This window comes from Chiloscyllium plagiosum, chromosome 19, assembly GCF_004010195.1.
Source record: "Chiloscyllium plagiosum isolate BGI_BamShark_2017 chromosome 19, ASM401019v2, whole genome shotgun sequence".
In the NCBI taxonomy this organism is placed as follows: Eukaryota; Metazoa; Chordata; class Chondrichthyes; order Orectolobiformes; family Hemiscylliidae; genus Chiloscyllium; species Chiloscyllium plagiosum.
This window is the reverse complement of record NC_057728.1, coordinates 49783147-49808585: the sequence shown is the minus strand read 5'-3', so window position 1 is coordinate 49808585 and position 25439 is coordinate 49783147. Positions and strand designations below refer to the sequence as shown.

The 25439-nt window shown below is 44.8% G+C and overlaps 1 protein-coding gene across 3 annotated transcripts in view; it reads left to right on the top strand.

Annotated features, from left to right (window-relative positions):
* LOC122559782 (plakophilin-2-like) overlaps positions 1-25439 on the top strand; it is a 52914-nt gene that overhangs the window by 645 nt on the left and 26830 nt on the right. For 2 of the 3 annotated variants that reach the window (XM_043709798.1, XM_043709800.1), the window contains exons 2-6: positions 8268-8377; positions 16510-17363; positions 20195-20336; positions 22928-23135; positions 25058-25229. In XM_043709798.1, coding sequence (XP_043565733.1) covers positions 8268-8377; positions 16510-17363; positions 20195-20336; positions 22928-23135; positions 25058-25229 — 1486 coding nt within the window. The remainder of the gene's footprint in view (positions 1-8267; positions 8378-16509; positions 17364-20194; positions 20337-22927; positions 23136-25057; positions 25230-25439) is intronic. The other variant, XM_043709799.1, reaches the window with a different exon arrangement.

The window sequence follows — 25439 nt, the reverse complement described above, 5'->3', positions numbered from 1 at the left end:
GGGGGGGGAGAGAGTCTGAAACCCCCCGGGGGGTGGAGGGTCTGTATGGGTGGGTAAATTGTGTTCGCCTGGGTGGGGAAATGTGAGGGGGATGTGGAGGAAGGGGAGTTTGTATTGCTGGGAAAGGGGAGGTCATGGGAGCCAGGTTATGGGAGAATCTATATCATAATGTCCAAAAGTTTTCGAAGGTCAAATGTTGTGTTGCCGATGACAATGTTTTGAATGTGCTGGAAAATGTGGTGGCAACACTGAAGCTGTCAAAGAGGCAGCTGTGTTTTGTTTTCGACCAAGTGTTGAGAAACTCTCTCTGAAGGACTGCTGCTGATGTTTTACACACACTTAGTTTCTTCACTATGGAATTGCTGAATGATTATTTCTCTTTCTGATGGCAGTCTTTCAGATGTGATCCTTAAGGGCTCTCCACCTGCCTTTTCATATAGAAGTCAAAGATCCCATGGCCTCAGGTTACATTGTGTCTACAACACAGAAATGGATCTTTTGACACAACTGGTCTAGGCTGGTATTTATGTTCCACACACGTTTCCCTAACCTTGCTTCATCTCATCCTGTCAGTGTAGAGTTCCATTCCGTTCTCCCTCATGTTTATCCAGCTTCCCCTCGAATGTGTCAATACTGTTAGCTTCAATCACTTCCTGCAGTAATGGCTGCCTCATTCTCACCACTCTCTGGATAACAGTCACAGTGTATGTCCATATTAAACTCAAGAAAGGAGATGACATCCATTCACTGATTCATTTCTCTGGGCAATGCTAAGACCAATTAGAGTCAATCCATCTCCATTAAAAGGTAAACAAATCCTGACAGTTAACTGTCAATCATCATTAACATCATTTATCTCTAGCAACACCTCTGCCAATCAGAGCACACTTGCCAACCAATCAGCACTCTCCTCTCATACAGTTGTTTCCCTTTAAGTTGGTATTCTTGTGAATTGTCCTGATGAGTGCAAAATGAAAAGCTTTGGTAAAATGGGTCATTTTTTTAAAACAATACTCAAGTTCTGTATGACCAAACAACTATTTTCATTTGTTTTTTGATGTTATGCAGATATTGCTGGCCATGACACCACTCGATATTGTGACCATTTCAGAGACATGCCTAGAGGAGGGACAGGAATGGATGTTGCAGATTCCGGGATTTAGATGTTTCAGTAAGAACAGAGAAGATGGTAAAAGAGGAGGTGGTATGGCATTGTTAGTCAAGGGTAGTGTTACAGCAGCTGAGAGAATATTTGAGGACACATCCATTGAGGTAGTTTGGGCTGAGGTTAGAAACAGGAAAAGGAGAGGTCACCCTGTTGGGAGTTTTCTATAGGCCTCTGAATTGTTCCAGGGATGTAGAGGAAAGGATAGCAAAGATGATTCTTGATAGGAGCGAGAGTAATAGCGTAGTTGTTATGGGGAATTTTAACTTCCCCAATATTGATTAGGAATACTATAGTTCAAGTAGTTTAGATGGGTCAGTTTTGTTCAGTGTGTGCAGGAGGGTTTTCTGACACAGTATGTAGACAGGCCAACAAGGGGCAATGCCATATTGGATTTGGTACTGGGTAATGAGCCCGGCCAGGTGTTAGATGAGGTGGTAGGTGATAGCGACCATAATTCGGTTATGTTTACCGAAGGGAAGGAGTTATAACTCAGGCAAAGGCAATTATGATGCGATTAGGCAAGATTTAGGATGCTTCGGGTGGGGAAGGAAACTGCACGGGATGGACGTACTTGAAATGTGGAGCTTATTCAAGGAACAGCTACTGCGGGTCCTTGATAAATACAGGCAAAAGTGAGGACTGCAGATGCTGGAAACTAGAGTTTAGATTAGAGTGGTGCTGGAAAAGCACAGCAGGTCACGCAGCATCCGAGGAGCAGGAAAATTGACGTTTCAGGCAAAAGCCCTTCATCAGGAATACAGGCAGGGAGCCTCCAAGAAGATGAGGCGTTCTTCCTCTAGGCATCTGGTGGTGAGCGAGCAGTGGTGAAGGAGGCCCAGGACCTCCATGTCCTCGGCAGAGTGAGAGGGACAGTTGAAATGTTGGGGTTGATTGGTGCGGGTATCCCAGAGATATTCCCTAAAGTGCTCTGCTAGGAGGGGTCCAGTCTCCCCAGTGTAGAGGAGACTGCATTGGGAGCAATGGATACAATAAATGACATTGGTGGATGTGCAGGTGAAACTTTGATGGATGTGGAAGGCTCCTTCGGGGCCTTGGATGGAGGTGAGGGAGGAGGTGTGGGCGCAGGTTTTACAGTTCCTGCGGTGGCAGGGGAAGGTGCCAGGATGGGAGGGTGGGTTGTTGAGGGGTGTGGACCTGACCAGGTAGTCACGGAGGGAATGGTCTTTGCAGAAAGGGGAAATGGGTGGGGACGGAAATATATCTCTGGTAGTGGGGTCCGTTTGTAGGTGGCGGAAATGTCGGTGGATGATGCGGTTAATGCGAAGGTTGGTAGGGTGGAAAGTGAAGACCAGGGATGTTCTGTTCTTGTGACGGTTAGAGGGGTGGGGATTGAGGGCGGAGGTGCGGGATGTGGATGAGATGCGTTGGAGGGCAACTTCAACCACGTGGGAAGGGAAATTGCAATCTCTAAAGAAGGAGGCCATCTGGTGTGTTCAGTGGTGGAACTGGTCCTCCTGGGAGCAGATACGACAGAGACAGAGGAATTGGGAATACGGGATGGCATTTTTGCAGGAGGTAGGGTGGGAAGTGGTGTAATCCAAGGAGCTGTGGGAGTCGGTGGGTTTGTAAAACATGTCAGTGTCAAGTCGGTCGTCATTAATGGAGGTGGAGAGGTCCAGGAAGGGGATGGAGGTGTCAGAGTTGGTCCAGGTGAATTTAAGGTCGGGGTGGAATGTGTTGGTGCAGTTGATGAACTGCTCAACCTCCTCGTGAGAGCACGACATGGCACCGATGTTCCTGCTCCTTGGATGCTGCCTGACCCCCTTGATAAGTATATCAGGCAGGGAGGTAATTGTTGAGAGAAGGAGCCATGGGTTTACTAAAGAAGTTGAAGCTCTTGTCAAGAGGAAGAAGGAGGCTTTTATGAGGATGAGGCATGAAGGCTTAGTTCAGGGATTTGAGAGTTATAAGTTAGCCAGAAAAGATCTAAAGAGAGGGCTAAGAAGAGCCAGGAGGGGACATGAGAAGTTTTTGGTGGATAGGATCAAGGAAAACCCTAAGACTTTCTATAGATATATCAGGAATACAAGAATGGCTAGAGTAAGATCAGAGCCAATCAAAGATAGTAGTGGGAAGTTGTGTATGGAAGCTGAGGACATGGGGAAATGCTTAATTAATACTTTTCATCACTATTCACATTGGAAAAGGGCAATATTAGTGAGAATACGGAGATATAGGCTACAAGATTAAATGGGATTGAGGTTGACAAACAGGAGGTTTCAGCAATTTTGGAAGATTTGGATATAGATAAGACCAGAGATCTCGGTGTCCAAATGCATAAATCCCTGAAAGTTGCCACCTAGGTTGATAGGGTTGTTAAGAAGGCATGTGGTGTGTTGGCGTTTATTGACAGGGGGATTAAGTTTCGGAGCCACGAGGTCATGCTTCAGCTGTATAAGATGCACCTGGAGTATTGCATGCAATTCTGGTCACCGCATTATAGAGGGATGTGGAAGCTTTGAAAGGGTTCGGAGCAGATTTACTAGGATGTTGCCTGGTACGGAAAGAAGGTCTTACAAGGAAAGGCTGAGGGAACTGAGGCTGTTTTTGTTAGAGAAAAGAAAGTTGAAAGGTGACTTAATCAAGAACGTATAAGATAATCCGTGGGTTAGATAGGGTGGACAGCGAGGGCGTTTTTCCTCGGATGGTGAAGGCTAAGATGAGAGGACATAGCTTTAAATTGAGGGGTGATAGATTTAGGAGTCATTCCTTCACTCCGAGAGTAGTAGGGCGTGGAAAGGCCTGCCTGCAACAGTAGTAGACTCGCCGACATTAAGTGCATTTAAATGAACATTGGACATAAGGATAATAGTGGAATGGTATAGGTTAGATGGGCATCAGATTATTTTCACAGGTCGGCGTAACATCGAAGGCCAATGGGCCTGTACTGGGCTGTAACATTCTATGTCGCCCATCTCTGGCCTTGAGAAGGTGGTGCTGGGCTACTTTCTGAAACCGCTGCAGTCCATGCGATGTAGAAGCCTCACAACGTGAGGAGGGACGGAGTTCCTGGATTCTGAACTAGTGATAATTAAAGAAGAGTGGTAGTTGCAAGTCAGAGATGCCATCATTTAATGCAGTGATAAATTAGCTCCAAACAGTTGCTAATAACAATCATTACAGCAGCTCCTGTTGTGCTGCATGTTAATTGCATGTGTCAGTGCCTGCATTTTACATTGCAGTCTCATCACTCATCAATCCCATTCCATCTCGAATCCATGCCTCCCTATGCAGTTGCGGGCTCTCTTTATCAGTCTGGCTCCATTAAGAAGCCAGTTCAGGGTTATCCTACCAAACTTTCAATCTCCAGTTGAACCCACCAGATGGAAACCCTGAATAGCTCAATTAAATATTGATGCATTTGTCTGAAATTTATTTTGCGTTATTGGCGGATTAACGTCTTTAGTACGAACAAGCAAATCAGGGAGGAATTTTGGAGGGATTAGCTCCTGCCTGCAGATAAAAATCAGGGAGCAGGTCTCCCTCCCACAGCGTCTCTAAATAAAAGCAGGTAATTCCATCTTTAACTGCAATCTTTAACTATCTTTGCCACCACACAGATGTTTAGGTTAATATTAACATACCTTTCGGCATTTTGAGATTTTTCTCTGTTTTTGCATAAGATTCAGTTTTTGTCAGTTTTGATGCATTGGATGGTTTTAAAAATTCTTTGATGGGATGTGAATGTGACTGGCAAGGCCAGCTATTTGTTACCATCCCCCAAGTACCCTTCAACTGAGTGGTGTGCTAAGACCATTTCAAAGAGCAGTTAGGAGTCAGCCACATTGTTGTAGGTCAGGAGTCACATGGAGACCAGACTAGATAAGGATATCAGATTAGCAGATGGACTTTTCCTAAAAGGAAAGGCAACTTTTTCACACAGAGGGTGGTACGTGTATGGAATGAGCTGCCAGAGGAAGTGGTGGAGGCTGGTACAATTGAAATGTTTAAGAAGCATTTGGATGGGTATATGAATAGGAAGAATTTGGAGGGGTATGGGCCGGGTGCTGGCAGATGGGACTAGATTGGGTTGGGATGGGTTGGACCGAAGGGTCTGTTTCCATGCTGTATATCTCTATGACTCTCTGACCAATGATAGTTGACATGGTCACCACTACTTGGATGAGATTCTAATATCAAACTTTACCAGTTGTCATGGTGAGATTTGAATGTGTCCAGGGCATTAGCCTGGTCGTCTGGCTCACTAATCCAAAAACATTAGTACTCCCCAGTTATAGAGTCATAGAGATGTACAGCACTAAACCAGACCCTTCTGTCCAACTCAGCCATGCCGACTAGATATCCTAAATGAATCTAGTCCAATTTGTCAGTATTCGGCCCATATTCCTCTAAACCCTTCCTATTCATATACCCATCCAGATGCCTTTTAAATGTTGTAATTGTACCAGCCTCCACCACTTCCTCTGGCAGCTCATTTCCATACACACACCATCCTCTGTGTGAAAAAGTTGCCCCTTACGGTCCCTTTTCAATCTTTCCCCTCTCACTGTAAACTTATGCCCTCTAGTCCTCCCAACCCACATTGTCTATTTACACTATCCATTCCCTTCATGATTTTATAAACCTCTAAAAGATCACCACTCAGCCTCCAGGGATAACAGCCCCAGCCTATTCAGCCTGTCCCTATAGCTCAAACACTCCAACCCTGGCAACATGCTTGTAAATCTTTGCTGAACCCTTTCAAGTTTCACAACATCCTTCCTATAAGAAGGAGACCAGAATTGCACACAATATTCCAAAAGTAGCTGAACTAACATCCCGTACAGCTGCAAAATGACCTCCCAACTCCTCTACTCAATGCTCTGACCAATAAAGGAAAGCATACCAAACGCCTTCTTCACTATCCTATCTACCTGTGACTCCACTTTCAAAGAATTATGAACCTACACTCCAAGGTCTCTTTGTTCAGCAACACCCCTTCAGGATGTTAAGAGTATGAGTTATGTCCTGATTTGCCTTTCCAAAGTGCAACACCTCACATTTATCTAAATTAAACTCCATCTGCCACTCCTCAGCCCATTGGCCCATTTGATCAAGATCTCGTTGTACTCTGAGGTAACTTTCTTCACCTGTCCACTACACCTCCAATTTTGTTGTCAACTGCAAACTTACTAACTATACCTCCTATGTTCAGATGCAAATTATTTATATAAATGATGAAAAGCAGTGGACCCAGCACCAATTCTTGTGGCACACCACTGGTCACAGGCCTCCAGTCTGAAAGGCAACCCTCTGCTACCACCCTCTGTCTTCTACCTTTGAGCCAATTCTGTATCCAAATGGCTAGTTCTTCCTGGATTCCACGTGATCGAACCTTGCTAACTAGTCTACCATGAGGAACCTTGCCAAACGCCTTACTAAAGTCCATATAGATCACATCCACCACTCCACCCTCATCAATCCTCTTCATTAGACAGATTAGATTCCCTACAGTATGGCAACAAGCCCTTCGGCCCAACAAGTCCACACCGACCCTCTGAAGAGCAACCCACCTAGACCCACTCATCTAACCTATATCCACCCCTGACTAATGCACCTATCACTATGGCCAATTCACCTGGCCTGCTCATTTTTGGATTGTGGGAGGAAACCCACACAGACGCAGGGAGAATGCGCAAACTCCACACAGACAGTCGCCCGAGGTGGGAATCGAACCCGGGTCCCTGGCGCTGTGAGACAGCAGTGCTAACCACTCAGCCAGCACTCCTTCAGAAAACTCAAGTTCTTTAACCATTGAATTAGAAAGTGTGGTTCAGAGAGCTGAATATAGATCTCATGGAGTTTTACAGCAGTGAAAGAGGCTGTTCAATCTATCATGGTGATACTCATTATCAAGCACCTATTTGCTAAGTTTCCATTTTCCAGCACTTGGCCTATGGCCTTGAATGCTAATGCACTTGCAGTATTCATCTAATTATTTCTTCAATATTGTGATGGTTCCTGCCTCCAACACTCTTTCAAGCAGTGAGTTCCAGCCCCCGTGACTCTCTGAGTTAAATAAGTCTTCTGTTAATCTCCTCGAAACCCCCTTTATCTTAAATCTATGCCGACTATTAGTCCCCCTAATAAGGGGAAAACCTTTTCCTTAGCCACACAACCTATGACCTTCCAGGTTTGTATACCTCAGTCAGTTCCCCCACCTCAGCCTTCTCTGCAATAAGGAAAACAAACACAGCCTATTTAGCCTCTTTTCATAGCGGAATGGCCAGAACTCAGTTGTCAACCAGTCCTGGAAGGTGGTCATAGAAGATCGCTTGGCATGATTTTGCAGAAGGCCAGGGGAGTTCAGCTAGTGAACTCATCAACAGTTATCCCTGTAACAACAGCAGAAGCAAGTGATCCCATCATTTATCACATCACTGCTTACGGGATCCTGCAGATTAGCCTCTATGTTTCCCACAATCAAAACACACCACCTCTGACTGTGCAGCCCTAGTAATGGGCAAAAATGTCATTGTTGAAAATTCTCCAGAACGGTGTTTGAAGCAATGTCCTTCTGAGTGGGAATGTTAGCAAATGTGTTAAAAATAATTTCTGTGAAGAAGGGCAACCAGGGTAGCATTGTAAGGAATGCACTGAAAGAGTAGGAACTGCACCTTGGAATGAACCCTTTATGTTCTTGCCCCTCCACCAGCCCATGAACCTCTGAGATCTCTCTGCTCCTCCATTCTGGCCTCTTGCTTACCCCAGTTTTCACCTTCCCACCACTGGTCACCGTTCCATTGGTTTCCCGATCCCTGTGCTCTAGAATTATCTCCATAAACCCCTCTTTCCATCTCGCCTTCTTTCAGACACTCCTACCTACAAAAAACATCTTTAAATAGCAGTTGAGTTTCCTGTCATATGGTCTACTTATGTGTCTCGTTGTTCAATTTTTCATGATAATCACTCCCTTGAGGTGACTTGGGATGTTGTAACAAGTCACTGGCTCTCTCTCTCCCGTTGCATAGGTTGAATCCCAGAATGGTGTTTCTTTTGCTTGCATTGAGGTGTGTGTGTGTGGTCATTCTATGTGATAGATTGAACAGATTTGCTAATTGCACCATTGTATTTGTAGACCGGGTGCAGCGGACACTCAGTGCCCCTGATTACATTAGTTCCATGGCGATCCCTCCATTTGGATATCCGACACTGCCACTCCCAGGGCCTCGATATGGTTACACTGAGGTAGGTCATTGGTGAATGCGTGCTGTTCATGGCGTGAATCTTATTCCTCCAGTTAGGCAATCTAGGAAAATCTGAGCTGGGCCGCACAGGAGTAAAATTAGCAAATGATGTTTCATGCAACAAGTGGTAGGATCATGTGATGCCTTCCCACAAGAGGCAGTAGATGTTAGCTCTGTTTATTTTAAAACAGCTTGTTTTTCTAAGTCAAGGCGACAAAGAAATATGGAATCAAGATGGGTGGGTAGAGTTAGGTCACAGATCAGTTGTCATCTGACAGAACAAACTCAAAAAAGGGGCTGACTGTCCTCCTCCTGATTCTATGGTCCTAACACTGAATCTACGAGACGTTAACTTAGACACCTTCAGCTTGTTACATGCTGGTTTGCTCCTGCACCATGTTGGGGATAGTCAGTCCCGGATACTGAGTGCAGACTCTGATGGTTTCCACTGTAACCGAATCACCCCAACTTATTGCTATAATGGGCCTGAATGAAAGAAAGAACTTGCATTTATATAGCACCTCACACCACATCAGGATATTCAAAAAAACACTTTACAGACTGAAGATTTTTAAAGTGTAGTCAGATTGTAATCAGGAAATGCAGCTGCCAATTTGAGCACAGCAAGGGGACATTGACCCAATCATGTTTTTTTTGTGTTGGGCTTCAGGGAAAAATGTCTGTCAGGACATGGGAAACCTGCCCTACATGTCTTTTAAATAGTGCTATGGGAGGCTTAATCTCCACTGCATCGGGCAGCAGTTTAATGTCTCAGCATGGAACTCGCTCAGTGTAGTACTCCCTGGGCAGGGCACTCCCACAGTGTGGGGCTCCCTCAGTGCGGTGCTCCCTCCGCTCAGAGCTCCCTCAGTATGGCTCTCCCTCAGCATGGGGCTCCCTCAGTGCGGCTCTACTTCAGTGCGGGGCTCCCTCAGTGTGGCAGTCCCTCAGCGTGGGCTCTCCCTTCGCAGGGCTGTCTCAATGCGGCGCTCCATCAGGGTAGCATTCCCTCAGTGCGGGGCTCCCTCAGTGTGATGCTCCCTCAATGCAGTGCTCCCTCAGGGCAGTGCTCCCCTAATGCGGTGCTCCCTCAGGGTGGGGCTCACCCAGTGTTGGTGTCATTCAGTGCAGTGCTCCCTCAGAGTGATGCTCCCTCAGTGTGGCATTCCCTCAGTTCAGAGCTTCCTCAGTGCAGCTCTCCCTCAGGGTAATGCTTCATCCATGCGGTGCTCCCTCAGTGCGGTGCTCCCTCAGTGTGGTGCTCCCTCTGGGTGATGCTTCATGAATGCAGAGCTCCCTCAGTCAGCTCTGCTCTGAGTAGTATTCCTTAGGGCGGTATTCCCTCATGGTAGCGCTCCCTCAGGGCGGTATTCCCTCAGGGTGATACTCCCTGAGTGCAGTGCTCCCTCAGGGTGGCACTCTCTGAGGGTGATGCTCCCTCAGGGTAGTGCTCCTTCAGCCCATATACTAAGAGTGTCCATCCTGATTGTGATCTGAATGTCTCTGGATGGGAATCTCATCGAAGAAGCTGCCATTTGGGTGAGATTGCTTTCTTCGGCTCACCGCGAACTACATCATTCTGTCACTTGTTTGATGATAGGCTGGTCAGTTACATACCGTAACGATCAGGAACACAATGCAAATGATCAATAAATTGGTTGTTTTTCAGTCTGAGTGTTCCCAGCACAGCCTTGACTTTGGATTGCTTGAAACACTTTATCCCCATGTTTTCCTGCAGTGCAAGTGTCTCCACTCTCCAGGGTAACAATCATTTTGAAATTTTGTTCTATCATTTACCCTCACATTTGTTCTATTATTTAGGAGCCACTTTATACAAATCAGTTAAGCTGCTGTTTCTAAAATGCTAGTCATGTTTCAAACTTTCTGCAACACTGACTGTCCATTACACTGGAGTGTCTTCAGCACTACCATCTTTAAAACTCTGCACTGCTCAGACTCCGTCTCTGGATCATCTCTGACTTTAACTGCTGCACCACTGAGGGTCATACCTTCAACTGGCCTGGGCACCAAACTCCAGAATTGTCCCTTACACCTCACTGGCTCTCTCTCTTCAATACACTCCCTAAAGCCTATCCCTTTGATCAATCTTTTGGTCACTTCCCTCACTATCCCCTAATACAAACCAGTATCCAATTTTGTTTGACAGTCATTTGTGTGAAGCACAGTTGGATGTTTTACAGGTGCTATATAAATGCAAGTAAAGTGTTTCTTCAGTTGCTCTGTCTCACAATAAATTTGTTTAAGGCGTTGGTCCTTTGGCTCTTTCTTCCATTTCCATTAACTTGCCTTCGATGTATCAGTTACTTACAGCAGAGTAATCGGAGATGTAAGTCATTCTGGGTTGTTCACCTGGTCAGCAAACTGTCTGCTGTGACTGTGAAATACTGTGAACACTGTCACCAGGAGAAGACTACAGCCTCCAGGCAGTCCGTGAAGAGAGATTTCAGACCTTGATCTTTCTCTGTCACTACCCCACCACCACTGAGTCCTTTTAACATTTTAATCACCTTGAACAGATCAGTCTCAACCATCTAATCAAGAAGAAGTACAAACCAAATTCATCTGAGAAAAAACAGAATACTGAGGTTTATATCTAGTGGGATAGAATTGTGTGGATTCTTGATGGAGTACCCTGTGTACAGCCTGCCTTCAACATAATTAAAGAGTATCGCAGCGCTTGAGAGGGTTTCACACACTGTGGCCCAACATTTAAACTCCCCCTCCCACTCTGCCAAGGACATGCAGGTCCTGGGCCTCCTCCATCACCGCTCCCTCACCACCCAATGCCTGGAGGAAGAACGCCTCATCTTCCGCCTCGGAACACTTCACCTATTGTACTCTATGCTACTTTCTCCCCGCCCCCACCCCCCTCTCATTTATCTCTCCACTTTGCAGGCACCCTGCCTCTATTCCTGATGAAGGGCTTTTGCCCAAAATGTCGATTTTCCTGCTCCTCAGATGCTGCCTGACCTGCTGTGCTTTTCCAACACCACTCTAATCTAGACTCTGGTTTCCAGCATCTGCAGTCTTTGTTTTTACCAGGGTTTCAAAATGATTGGCCCTCTCACCAGATTGTAATAGTGACAAGAGGCTCATCATAGTCACTGATCAAGGGAGGAGGCATGAGAATGGGATTGAGAAACATTCACCCATGATTGAATAGTAGGGCAGACAAAATGGGCTGAATGTCTTAATTCTGCTCTGACAGTCTATATCATGACAGGATGTGATATCTGGGTACCACTAGTATTTCTGGTGGGGGTATTGTGCTGTTACGAGCCCTCCCTCCCATGAAGGGCTTGAGCAGGAGTCTGCAGTGGAAGATGGACCGCAAACAGGCTTCACAGAAGAGACTCTAGTCTTTGTTAATGGGATGCAGTTTGCAACAGTGGCTAACATCAGATGTGATTCTTGAACTGGACAACATTTGCTGTTCTATCCTGAGGGCACAAAGAATGACACTGACAAAACATTTGACATTGTTGGTTGGACTTGCCATGTGAAGCACTTGACGTGCACTGGAAGCTAAATGTATTATTTGCCCAGATAGTCCTGTATACTGGAAGTTAAATATTATTAACACAGAGGTCTCTGTTCTTTACAGACAGAAAAATGGGCGTACACTGCAACTGTTTCAGCCCAATAAAATAATTGACAGCCACTCACCATTTCAGTTCTCAGGGCAATCCCTTGACCAATCAGAGTCTGGCATCGTCAAGTTTCGAGTGGTGCTGGAAAAGCACAGAAGCTCAGGGAGCATCCGAGGAGCAGGAAAATCGACATTTTGGGCAGGAACCCTTTCTGATGAAGGACTCCTGCCTGAAGTATCGATTTTCCTGCTCTTCGGATGCTGCCTGACCTGAATCTTGACTCTAATCTCCAGCATCTGCAGTCCTCACTTTCGCCTAGAGTCTGGCATTGTGTCAATCAGCATTAACTGGTGCATTTTCCACGTTGTCTCATCAAGTTTAGAATCCGCGCAGTGTGGAAGTAGGCTACTCTGCCCATCCACACCGACCCTCCAAAACACATCCCGCCCACATCAACTCCCTATCCCTCATTTCCCATGATCAATCCACCTAACCTGCACATCATTGGATTGCGGGGGAAAACTGAAGAAAACCCACGTGGACACAGGGAGAACTTGCAAACTCTACGCAGACAGTCACCCGAGGTTGGAATCAAACCCAGGTCCCTGGTGCTGTGAGGTATCAGTGCTAACCACTAAGCCACTGGCTTCCCTTTAAATTGGTATTCTTGCAAATTATTCTGATGAGTCCATGACAATAAGGCTTCAATAAAATTTGGTGAACTGTCTTATCACTGCAATGCTGAAGGTATCACATCTCAGTAACCCTATGCAGGCTGTGTAAAATCTTAGAGAAGGGATGAGTTAGACACATATGCCAGATTCTCCGCCCAAAGGCTGTGTAATAATGTTCGACTTAGCAGAGCTCAGTTCGAACAATAACACTTTTAGAACTATTGCCTGATGTGACACTACCCATTAAGTAGTATTGAATAGGCTGGGCCTGTTCCTTTTGACAAAGGGAGGGCTCAAGGGCAACCTCATAGAGATCTTTTAAAACTATGCAATTAAGGTATACAGCAGAGAAGGTGATTCTGTTGCAGGAGGGTCTAGAACTGAGTTGGCCGTTAGTACGCATAATCCAACAGGATTATTCCCCAGAAATTCATTAGAATTGGATTTTTGTGGCTGCAGAGAGCGGGTTAAGGCAAGCAGCAAGAATGTGTTTATGGGGGTAGCTCAGTATACACAGGAAAGAAAGGAATAGAAGGGTAGGCTGATAAGGGGAGACAAAAGAGAGGTAGAAGGCGGTTCATTTGGAGTACCAACAATACTGTGAATCAGATGGCCGAATGGTCTGTGATGATGCTGTAACATGCTTGCTAGCTCAGCAAACATTTTTAAATGAGACAGCATTGTGATTCAGCTGTCAGTGACACACAGATTATCTCGGTTATGTGATTTTTACTGTGTGCTCTATATTTGCACTAATTTGCCCTGTGGGTGTCGACTCAGTAAACTGGGCCTTTTGTAAGTGTTTGGTGTCATTTACTGAGTCCTGCTTTTTACTGGGTGGAAGAGCTCACGGAGATTGTAATCTAATATCAGAAATAGCTTCATGTTCTGACAACGGACTGTTCAAACCAAAGCATGGTGCAAAGTTTCTGTATCTGAATTAACTTGTTTTAACATTGTACTTACCCTGTGGGCAGTTTCATATGAACCAAAGTTAATTGCTATCAATCAAATGGATATCTACGATTGCCACAAGATTTTCTAATAGACAACCCCCTTCAGGACATGCATGTCTCTTATAGAAGTTTGCTTTGGCTCCCAGCCTGTACTAATCAGAGGTGACAGCTCCTGTGTTTTGAAAATTTTAGTGAGCTGTGCCAGTGTGAGAATGAAAGAAGTTAGCCATGTGGAATTTCAAATGGTCCCTTTCCACAGCACATCAGGGAGTTAAAACTCTCCTAGTAATTGGATCATAAGAATTGTCACGGAGGATAACTGGTATAAAGAAATCAAAAGAAAATGTCTGTTATTAGTTGTGAGTACGCAGTTGGTCCACACTCGCTGAACCACCCTGAGTACGCTAACAAAAACAAGAGTGAGGTGCTGGAAAAGCACAGCAGGTCAAGCAGCATCCAAGGAGCAGGAGAATTGACATTTCGAGTATAAACCCTTCATCAGGAAAGGCTTATACTCGAAACGTTGATTCTCCTGCTCCTCGGATGCTGCTTGACCTGCTGTGCTTTTCCAGCACCACACTCTCGACTCTAATCTCCAGCATCTGCAGTCCTCACATTCTCCTGTGCTAACAAATACCCTAACATTAAATTTAATATGATCAGTCATGCTGATACGTGGTTAATTTACCCATACTAGAAGTGACATCCATTCATTAACAAAGAACTGTACTCTGCAAACAAAAGGGATGTGATCCAGCCATTTGCTCTTTTGAATATTCAGGAGAGGAGCTTCAGGAACCTATGGTTCCCTCATAGCAATACCTCTGCCAATGAACATAGACTTCTGAGGCAATCATCACCTCTTTTCTGCTGTAGTATAAAGAGTGGTGAAATTAGGCATTCTTGCAATTGCCTTGATGAGTGTGAATCAAAAAACCTCAATGGCATGCCTCTTATTTTAGTAAGATTGAAGTGCTATGAAACCAGGCAATGCTTTGAATATCAGAATGATAAAGGATGGTACTTCAAAAGTTTTTCAGTAACAAGAGAATAGAGTTCACCTCAAAATGGGAGGCATAGTGTCGAGACACCGTCTCATAGGAAGGACTTATCAAGCTGGAGAGGGTTCAGAAAAGATTTATCAGAATGTTGCCAGGAAGGAAAGTTGTAAGGAGAGGCTGGATAGGCTGGGACTTTTATTCACTGGAGCTTAGGAGATTGAAGAGTGAACTTAGAGAGGTTTATAAAACCACGAGGGGTATAGATAAGGTGAATGGCAGGCATCTTTTTTCCTAGGGTGGGGATTTCAAGTTGAGGGGGCATATTTTTAATGTGAGAGGAAAAAGATTTTAAAAAATACATGACGGGCAACTTTTTTAGAGAGTGGTTCGCATGTGGAATGAATTTGCAGAGAAAGAGGTGGACCTGGTACTGTTACAATGCTGGACAGACATTTAGGTAAGTACATGAATATGAAATGTTTGGAGGGATAAGGGTCAAGCACAGTCAGTGGGACCAGTTTAGTTTGGGATTATGAAGGCAAGAATGGTTTGTTTCCATGCTATGTGATTCTACGACTCTCTGGAGGTTTTATTTTAATCATTCTTGGGAAATTAGCTTTGAGAGGCTGCCATTTATTGTCCATCCCTAATTGCCTTTGGGAAGGTCTTCCTTTAACTGCACTGACTATAAAACCATTTGACATTGGAGCAGAAGTAGACCATTCAGCCCATCGAGTCTGCTCCACTATTCAATGAGATGATGGCTGATCTGATAATCCTCAACTCTATTTTCTTGCCTTTTCCCGATGACCCTTGGTTCCCTTAATGATTAAAAATCTCTCTATCTCAGCCTTGAATACACTTAACAACCCAACCTCAACAACTTCCATTCCCTTAGAAATTCCTCCTCTTATCTGCCTTCAATAGGCTTCTCCTTATTCTAAGATTCTGCCCTCTGGTCCTAGACTGTCCCCAAGGGGAAACAACCTTTCCCTATCCACTCTGTCAAGTATTCCCTAAGATTCTTGGATGTTTCAGTGAGGTCAAATGCCATTATTCTATATTCCAATAAATATAGATCTAACATACTCAATCTCTCTCCTCTTAAGGCATTCCCTCCATACCCAGTCTCATCATAGTGTACCTTCTCTGGACTGCCTTCAAGATATTAACAGGAAAGGACTGAGTAGATAACGACAAGCTATTTCCACTGTGTAGAGATTCGAGAACTAGATGGCTTGTCTAAAAATTAGGTCCAGACCATTCAGGAGAGATGTTAGGAAGCACTTATACACACAAAGGGTGATAGATGTTTGGAACCCTCTTCCACAAATGGGAGTGGATGCTAGATCTGTTTTTTTAATAAAAATCTGAGATAGATTTTGTTTTTGTTAAGCAAAGCTTATGAAAAAAGGTTGAGGGAGCTAATGCTTTTCTCATTGGAGTGATGAAGGATGAGAGGTGACTTGATAGTGGTGTACAAGGTGATGAGAGGCATAGATAGAGTGAATAGTCAGATACTTTTCCCCCAGGGCAGAAATGGCTGTCACGAGGGGACATAATTTTAAGGTGATTGGAGGAAGAGAGTGGATAGGCACATGGATGATAGTAAATGAAAGGTGTGTAGGTTAGTTTGATCTTAGAATAGGATAAAAGGTCGGTACAACATCAAGAGCCAAAGGGCCTGTACTGTTCTGTGTTCTAAAGAGCTTAAGAAATATGGGTCAAAGCTAGGAGATAGGCCACAAATCAGCCAGGATCTCATTAAAAGGCTCGAAGGGCTGAATGGCTTACTCCTGTTCCCATCCCTCTGTTGTTGGTATAACCTGTACAGTTTCAACCCACCTGTTGTTGTATGTTGGTAAAGTGTCTTTCTTTTTCTTTCTGGCAGACCCTGAAACCAGTGGGTTACAGAATTAATCAAAGAATGGTGAATGGAGCTGCCCAGTTTTCCTCAGGGACTGGCCAATTCTTGTCCCAAGGCCAGCAGAGCCAGACCATTAAACCGACTCGCCGGATAGAGGTCTCACCTGACAATAGCCCGGTTTTGTCCCGCAATCCCCCAAGGATGGAATTGAGATTTTTGAGAAAGGGGATAGTCGGAAGAGAGCCCACCTTGTCCTCCAGTCGGCGTGTCATCCATGTTGAGAGGAACTTGGGCAGTCGGCTGAACGCCATGAGGTCCATTTTGCATAGCAACACGAGGTACACCCAGACGGAAGTTGCTTTGCCCACCTCCAGGCCACTTCCTGTCAGCAGGGTTCCTTCTCAAAGTTCCCAGAAGCACGTGGTCACCGTCAGCAGAGAGTCCCAAACTTATGGAAGCGTTCACGACGAGAGTTTTCCCGTCAGCCCTGTTGTAAACTTTCGCCCCGGCCTCAGTCAAAGCATGTCGAGGATTTATGACAGGAACCAAACCAGGGCCCTGGATCAGCACGCAGAGGGAATTGCTTTCAGTTACCACGGCGAATCATGCAAGAGGCAGGCCCAGGTAGGAGACAGATACAACTGGACCCAAACATCTCACCAGAGTAACAGTTTTATAACCAGCAAACCCATGGTTACTCAAGGGTTAATGCCAGCGGAAAGTCTGATAATGGAAGCCCAGGATGAAGCCCAGATCCAGGCTGAGGCCCAAGCCCAGCCTCAGTCTCAAGCTCAACCTCAAGCCCAAACCAGTTACCAGGCATCAAGCTACGAAGGAAACTATGAAATGCAAGGAGAACGTGCAAACCTGACCGAAAGGTAAGCAATATCAGTGGTGAGGCAGTAAGCTGATGAGGAAGACCAGTTTAATCACTGGACTTGATGCCCCATAATCGTTCCTGTTTAAATTTGATGTCACCTCAGCTATTTAGTGCACTTGTTTTGGAGGGAAGGTCTTGACTGTTATCTCCTGTTTCTGAATAATGTAACCAGTACTTCAAAGTCTAAGCAAGAGGTACTGTACTGGAACAACATTAAGGATGAGGGAATTCCCTTGAACACAGCATTGACTTATGGTTCCAGATGTTTAGGGTGACATGGTGGCTCAGTGGTCAGCACTATTGCCTCACAGTACCAGGAACCTGGGTTCAATTCCAGTCTCGGGCAACTGTCCGTGTGGAATTTCCACATTCTCCCCGTGTCTGCATGGGTTTACTCCAGGTGCTCCGGTTTCCTCCCACAATCACAAAGATGTGCAGGTTAGGTGGATTAGCCATGGAAAATACCGAGTTAGCATAGGTCTGGGAAGGATGCTTCTCAGAGAGTCAGTATGGAATGGATGGGCTAAATGGCCTGCTCCCATGCTGTAGAGATTCCATGTTAATGCTGCACGTATTAGAGATACAGTATTTCAGTTGAATCATTACACTGAAGTTCTATTTGTTTTCTCAGTTTGATATGCAGGAGCCACCATCACTATTTGAAGCTCTGCTCTGAGACATGTCCAAATATTAATCCTTCAACCAACTTCACTAAAATCTGATTAATATCTCACTGCTGTTCATGGGAGCTTGCTGTGCTGAATAGATCAGCACCTCCATTTCCTGCAACCCGTCAGAAGCACTTGGGTAAATCCTGATCTTATGGAAAGCACGTTGAAAATGCCAGTGCTTTCCAGTGAATGAACTATTTTGCCTTGCAAATGTAGGGAAATTGGGTCCCTGTTACAACATCCTCTACATCGGGGAGACAGGACGCCTTCTTGCGGATCGTTTCAGAGAACATCTCTGGGATACCCGCACCCACCAACCCCACCGCCCAGTGGCTGAACACATCAAATCCCCTCCCACTCCATCAAGGACATGCAAATCCTGAGCCGCCTCCACTGCCAAACCGTTATCACTCGACGCCTGGAGAAGGAACGCCTCATATTCCGCCTTGGGACTCTGCAACCACATGGAATTAATGTGGATTTCAACAGCTTCCTCATTTCCCCTCACCCCACATTATCCCAGTCCCAAGCTTCCAAATCGGCACTCTCTCCAGACCCATCCATCACTGCCCCCTCTGATCTCTCTCACTTTCATCGTTTTCCCAGCTACCTTCCCCCAACCCCACCCCGTACCATTTATCTCTCAGCTCTGACCCACAAGCCTCATTCCTGGTGAAGGGCTTATGCCTGAAATGTCGATTCTCCTGCTCCTCAGATGCTGCCTGACCTGCTGTGCTTTTCCAGCAACACACACTCGACTCTGATGTCCAGCATCTGCAGTCCTCACTTTGTCCGTTACAATATGAATGCTTGTAAATGCAGCAAATAATTGCAGGTTGTGTTATTTCTTCTCAGCAAAGTGAAGTGTCAGGGACAACAAATTCGAAACAACTGAAACAATGACTCTGCACTGTCTTTGAGGAAGAAATTCTAATTCCTGTTCAAATCAACTTTCTCCCTTTGCAGTATTAGCATGATGAATGTTTCCTGGAGAATCTCCAACCTGATCTTTAATCAATGCTATCTTAGATATTTTCTAAACAATCTGTTCGGAGATGTTTAGACACATGTCTGAGCAGGTGGGCCTTGAATGTGGGCCTCCTGGCTTAGAGGAAGGGACACTATTGCTGCACATACTCTAATCAAAGCTAATTTAACTCCAGGAACATTAAGGTAATTAAGACTTAAATCCATAATCTCCAGTTCAAATCTCCAAAATGAAACTCGATCTTTCTGACTTCAGGCAGCAGTGTTTACCCATTCAGTCACAGACATGTGTACACTTGGTGCGCCCATGATAATGAATGTAAACCTGGCAAAATAGTTTACCTGGGACTTCATGCCAAGGATTCCAATTTGAGATGTGAATTTGTTTAGTTTGTCTAATTACAGTTCAGAGAGTGACCAGAAGGTATGATGAGGGCCATATCCTATATTCTTGTGTTGGCAGACTGACAAGTGGACTATCTCAAGGCTCTGTATTTAGGCCACAGTATTTCTCAATATATGGCTGATTGCATAGTTTACGATGCAGAGTGATGTCAACAGTGTAGGTTCAATTCTTGCACTATGAAGCAACCTCTTCCCTTGCCTGAGGCTTGGTGGCCCTCAGGTTTAACCCCACCACCAGTGGTCTCTGTTTAATAACAGAGAATTCTTGTGCTATGGTGGGGCTATGGCACGTTTACCTTGACTAGCATTTCAGTCTTCAAGGTGATACAAAGCTCAGCAGGACTGTGTGTCGTTAGGAAGATTTTCAGGAGGATTTGGACAAGCATAACAGATGGAATATAATATCGAAAAAAAGGGAGGCTATCCACTTCGGTAGGAAGAACAGAGATGTAGAGTATTTCTCAAATGGTGAGAAGTGAATAGTGTAGATGTACAATGGGACCTAGATGTTCCTGATGATAGATTACTCCAGACTGAAATGCATATGCAGAAAGTTGTTAGTAAGCTTAATGGACTGTTCGTCTTTATTCAAGTACAGGAGTACTGAGGTCTTGCTTCAGTTGTGTAAGAACTTAGTTACTCTGCAGCTGGATTACTTTATCTCCTTACCTTGGAAAGATATTACTGCAACAGAACAAGATGGTCTGAAATTTCACCATGATTGGATAATGTTACCCCAGTCTCGAATCAATGTCTTTCCTTTTAGCAGTGCAAGTGGAGATGATGATGGTGACTGGACAATTGAAACTGCAGTCTCTGCCCTGACACATGATAACACGGATTACATACTGTATGGGGCTAATTTCATCCAACACGAGTGTTATCAAAGACCTGATGCAAAGAAAGAGGTAACTCAGATCTCACCCTTTTCTAAAGTAAAGGTGCAAGTTTGATGGGGTTCAAAAGGACTGAACTAAGTAAAAGTAGTCCTGTTTCTACAAACAATTTTTGTCTAAACTATCGACTTGCTTTTAAAATGCATGCTTTCCAAAAGATTATTTTTGTTATTTACCCTTTGAGGTATCATTAGACCCTTGGGGCAGTGATGGAGATGGAGATAGTGTGGGAAGGTGGACTTCAGGACAATGATCTTGTTGAATGGCAGAAGAATCTTGAAGGGCCGAATGTTCTTCTCTAGCTCATGTGACTCATGTTCTTAGCCAGTCTGATGGCCAGGTGACTCTACACCGACATCCTGCAGTTGTCCCTTTATTTCTGAGGAGGCATGGGTTCACATCCTGACACTACCACCATGTCGTGTTTGCTTTCACCTTGAGATTACAATCAGGCATAAGGCCGAGTTTAACACACAAAGATCTGAGAAGTCATAGTTCATAAGAGACTGGAGGAACCACTGCCTTTAGAGAGAAATGAGCTCTTGTGGCTTGAGTGGTACCATTCTGTATCAAACATAGCTGATCAGAAGACTCTCCCACTCTCAGCTCCTGCTATGGGCATGAGAGAACAATTAATAACCGTTTCAGATTAAATCTGCCATCCTTACCTGGTCTGGCCGACATATGGCTTCAGACTCACAGCAATGTGGTTGACTCTTAACTACCCTGTAAAATGGTTTGGCATGTCACTCAGTTCAAGGGCATTTCGGGATGGGGAGCAATGGCTGACAATGCCAGTAAAGGCCACATCTCAGGAGAAAACTGATCACCGATCTGTTTGGATGTGGCACGAACACACCTCTTGAAATTTTAGTGTGCAGACCCTTTGGTCCAACTTGTCCATGCTGACCAGGTATCCTAAATTGATTTAATCCCATTTGCCAGCATTTGACCCACATCCCAGTGAACCCTTTTTTTTCATATACCCGTCCAGATGCCTTTGAAATGTTGTGGAGATGCCGGTGTTGGACTGGGGTGGACAAAGTTAAAAATCATACAACACCAGGTTATAGTCCAACAGGTTTATTTGGAAGCAATAGCTTTTGGAGCGCTGTTCCTTTATCAGCTACCTGAAGGAGCAGTGCTTCAAAAGCTAGTATTTCCAAATAAACCTGTTGGACTTGTAAATGTTGTAATTGTACCAGCCTCCACCACTTCCTCTGGCAGCTCATTCCATATACGCACACCTTCTGTGTGAAAAAGTTGTCCCTTAGGTCCCTTTTAAATCTTTCCTTTCTCACTTTAAACTTATGGTCTCTAGGTTTTGACTCCCCCACTGCAGGGAAAAGACCTTGTCTATTTATCCTATCCATGCCCCTCAAGATTTTACAAAACTTCATAATGTGCCCCCCTCAACATCCGACGCTCCAGGGAAAACAGCCCCAGCCTATTCAGCCTCTCCCTTTAGCTCCAATCCTGGCAACATTCTTGTAAATCTTTTATGAACCCTTCCAAGTTTCACAACATCTTTCCTATAACAGGAAGAGCAGAAGTGCACGCAATACTCCAAAAATGGTCTAACCAATGTCCTGTACAGCCGCAACCTGACCTCCCACCTTCAATATTCAGTGCTCTGACCAATAAAGGCAAGCATACCAAACGCCTTCTTCACTATCCTATCTGCTTGCGACTCCACTTTCAAGGAACTATCAACCTGCACCTCAAGGTCCATTTGTCTGGCAACACTCCCCAGGACCTTACCATTAAGTGTGTAAGTCTTGCCTTGCTTTGCCTTTCCAAAATGCAATACCTCACTTTAATCTGATCAAGATCCCAATGTACTCTGAGGTAACCTTCTTCACTATCCACTATACCACCTCACAGAAACTGTCCTGCAATCCGTTGAAATTCTTTACCTATTCATTTTGTTTTGAGACTGCAGTTGGAAGTCTCAGTTGTCTCTTGGAAAGCAGAGAGGTGATCAGAAACCCTGGCTGCATATCTCCAAAGACTGAAATTACTCACTGCAGTGATGATTTTTTTCATTGCATTTGGGACTTTTTTAAATATGGGGACAGCATGCCAGCAACAACCTGCATTTACATAGAACTTTTAACCGAGTAAAAGTTTCCAAGGAGCTTTTAAGGAGTACAATCCTACAAAATCTGACGCAGAACCACAGCTGAAGAGATAGCTGCAGGTAGACATTTTTAGGAAGATCTTAAAGAAAGAGGCAGAGTGATGTCTGCGAATGTGCTGCAACTACCTGGGTCCTGAGTGCCAGAATTCCCTCCCAGTCCTCTCTCTCTCTCTCTCCTTATTTCAGACCCTCTGTAAAAACTACCTCTCTGACCCAGTGATTGGTCACATGCTCTAGTATCTCATTACATAGCTCAGTGTCAATTTTTTTCATCCAATCAGGCAACTGTGGAGCATCTTAGAATGTTTCTCTATCATAAAGGTGCTACATTAGTGCAAGCTATTATGCCTTGTAATGTCGTATAATATGAATCACGTGCAGTATGAACATTCTTGACTAACAAGATGTCTACCACTGTTCGTGCTGCTGAGTGTTTCAAAATAAAAATGCAAATTTTGTGCAGCTTTACGCTTTGGACGGGATTGGGAAACTGATTGCGTTGCTCAGCAATGAGAATGTGGAGGTTCAGTCTGCAGCCTGCGGGGCAATCCGCAATGCGGTATTTGAGGAGAATGACAGCAAGCTAGAAGTACAGAAACATAACGGAGTCCAGGAGCTGGTGTGGCTACTGGAACAAACCAAGGACATTGAGACAAAGAAGCAAGTCACTGGTGAGTCCATCTGACATTCGATTTAAGTGACCACAGCTCAAAGAGTGCACTGTCTCTCTCCAGTTCCACACTTCACAGACACAATATCAGTTAATGATTTACTCAGGTCCCAATATGACCAATCTTATTTTCTCAACATTAGACTTGAAATAGTTTTTTTCTAATTGAGACAAAATTATTGATTTATTAAAAAAAACAGAATTACTCAATTAAGGTGTAAAACTGATTAACACACAACTTGTGATATGAAAACATGGATGCTTACCCTTCTAATAACCAAGCATACACAGACACACAAGTGTATATAAACACACCCAAACACAATTTAAACACACAGACAACATGCACACAAATAAACACAAACACACACGTATACACCCAAACAAAAATTTATTTACACATACACACACATACATTCAAGAATACAGAAACACACAAACACACATGTATGCATTTCTACACACAAACACACATTCAGACACACAAATACCTTTAAGCACAGATGCAGACATGTGCATGTGCAAACGCACACAATCATACACTGACACACAGACACATATCGCTCTTTGCAGAGACTGACTTTAGGGGAAAGATGTCTTGGTCAATGATGGTTACTTCTCAAAGGGAAAATGGATAACATAGGCTGTATCTACATGGCTATCAGCATCACCAAACATAGGCTGTCATTTGCAGGATATGTGCAAATACAGCCTCCCCAGAAAAAGCAGTATCGCTGATTTTATTATCAAACAAAATTGGACATAAGGACTGTAAGGAGCATCTTCTGTAAGGAGATAGTGCTGGAGAAATCTAGAATCCCTACAGTCCAGATAGAGGCTATTTGGCCCATCAAGACCTCTGAAGAGCATCCCACCCAGACCCAGGACCCCCACCCTATCCCAGTGACCCTGCATTAACCATGGCCCATCCACCTGACCTGTACATCTTTGGATTGTGGGAGGAAACCGGAGCACTCGGAGGAAACCCACGCAGACACGGGGAGAATGTGCAAACTCCACATAGAGAGTGACTTGAGGTTAGAATCTTGGAAGGGAGTCCGAGAGTTTAGGTTTGGGCACTTGAAGGTACAGCAACGATGTGCTAACAATGTGCTGGAGGCCGGAATTGGAGGAACACAGATATCTTGGAGAAGTGTAGGGCTGGAAGTGGTCACACTAACAGGGAAGATGAGGCCATTGAGGGATTCGAAAACATGGTTGGGAATTTTAAGATCAAAGTGTTGCTCGACTGAGAGCCAATATAGGTCAGTGAGCACAAAGGGTGACACCTGAATGGAATTTGATGTGGGTCAGGGAATGAACAATAAACGTTTGGATGACCTCATGAGGAGGAGCTCATAGGGCAGCAAGGTGGCACAGTGGTTAGCACTGCTGCTTCACAGCGCCAGAGGCCCGGATTCAATTCCTGCCTCGGGCAGCTGTCTGTGTGGAGTTTGCACATTCTCTCCGTGTCTGCATGGGTTTCCTCCGGGTGCTCCGGTTTCCTCCCACAGTCCAAAGATGTGCAGGTTAAGTGAATTGGTCATTGTAAATTGTCCGTAGTGTTAGGTGAAGGGGTAAATGTAGGGGAATGGGTCTGGATGAGTTGCTGTTTGGAGGGTCGGTGTGGACTTGTTGGGCCGAAGGGCCTGTTTCCACACTGTAAGTAATCTAATCTAATCTAATTAGATGTGGGAGACCAACGATAACTGCACTGGAATGGTCTAGTTGCATAATCAAAAATAGGAATGCTTTTTCCCGTGGAGACTTTAATCAGTTTTGGGAAGCTGGGCTAGTCTGCTAAGAATTTTGTCTCACTTTAAGGAACAAACCAGATCCCCCCCCCCCACCTCTGCCCTCCCCAGATTGCCAGGCTTTCATCATCTGACTCATGCTTTTCTCCTTGTTTTCCCCAAATGCCAGGTTTACTCTGGAACTTGTCTTCCAATGAACATCTAAAGGCTGACCTCATCAAGAGAACTTTAAAACCATTGACAACATCAATTATCATTCCATTCTCGGGCTGGCCAGACGGAGATGTGAAGAATTTTGACATAGACCCTGACATCTTCTACAACACCACCGGATGTTTGAGGTGAGCTCCCACAGGGTCCCAGGTGGATGCACGTGGTCTCAGAAAGCATGACCAGTGTCCAGCGTGGTTCACAGATGAGCATTTATGCCCGTAAATCTCAACATTGTGGGTTCAAGATCCAAACGCGAGCTTCAAGCTCAAAATGCTTACAAAGACAGAAGTTGCTGGAAAAGCTCAGCAGGCTTGGCAGCATCTGTGGAGAGAAATCAG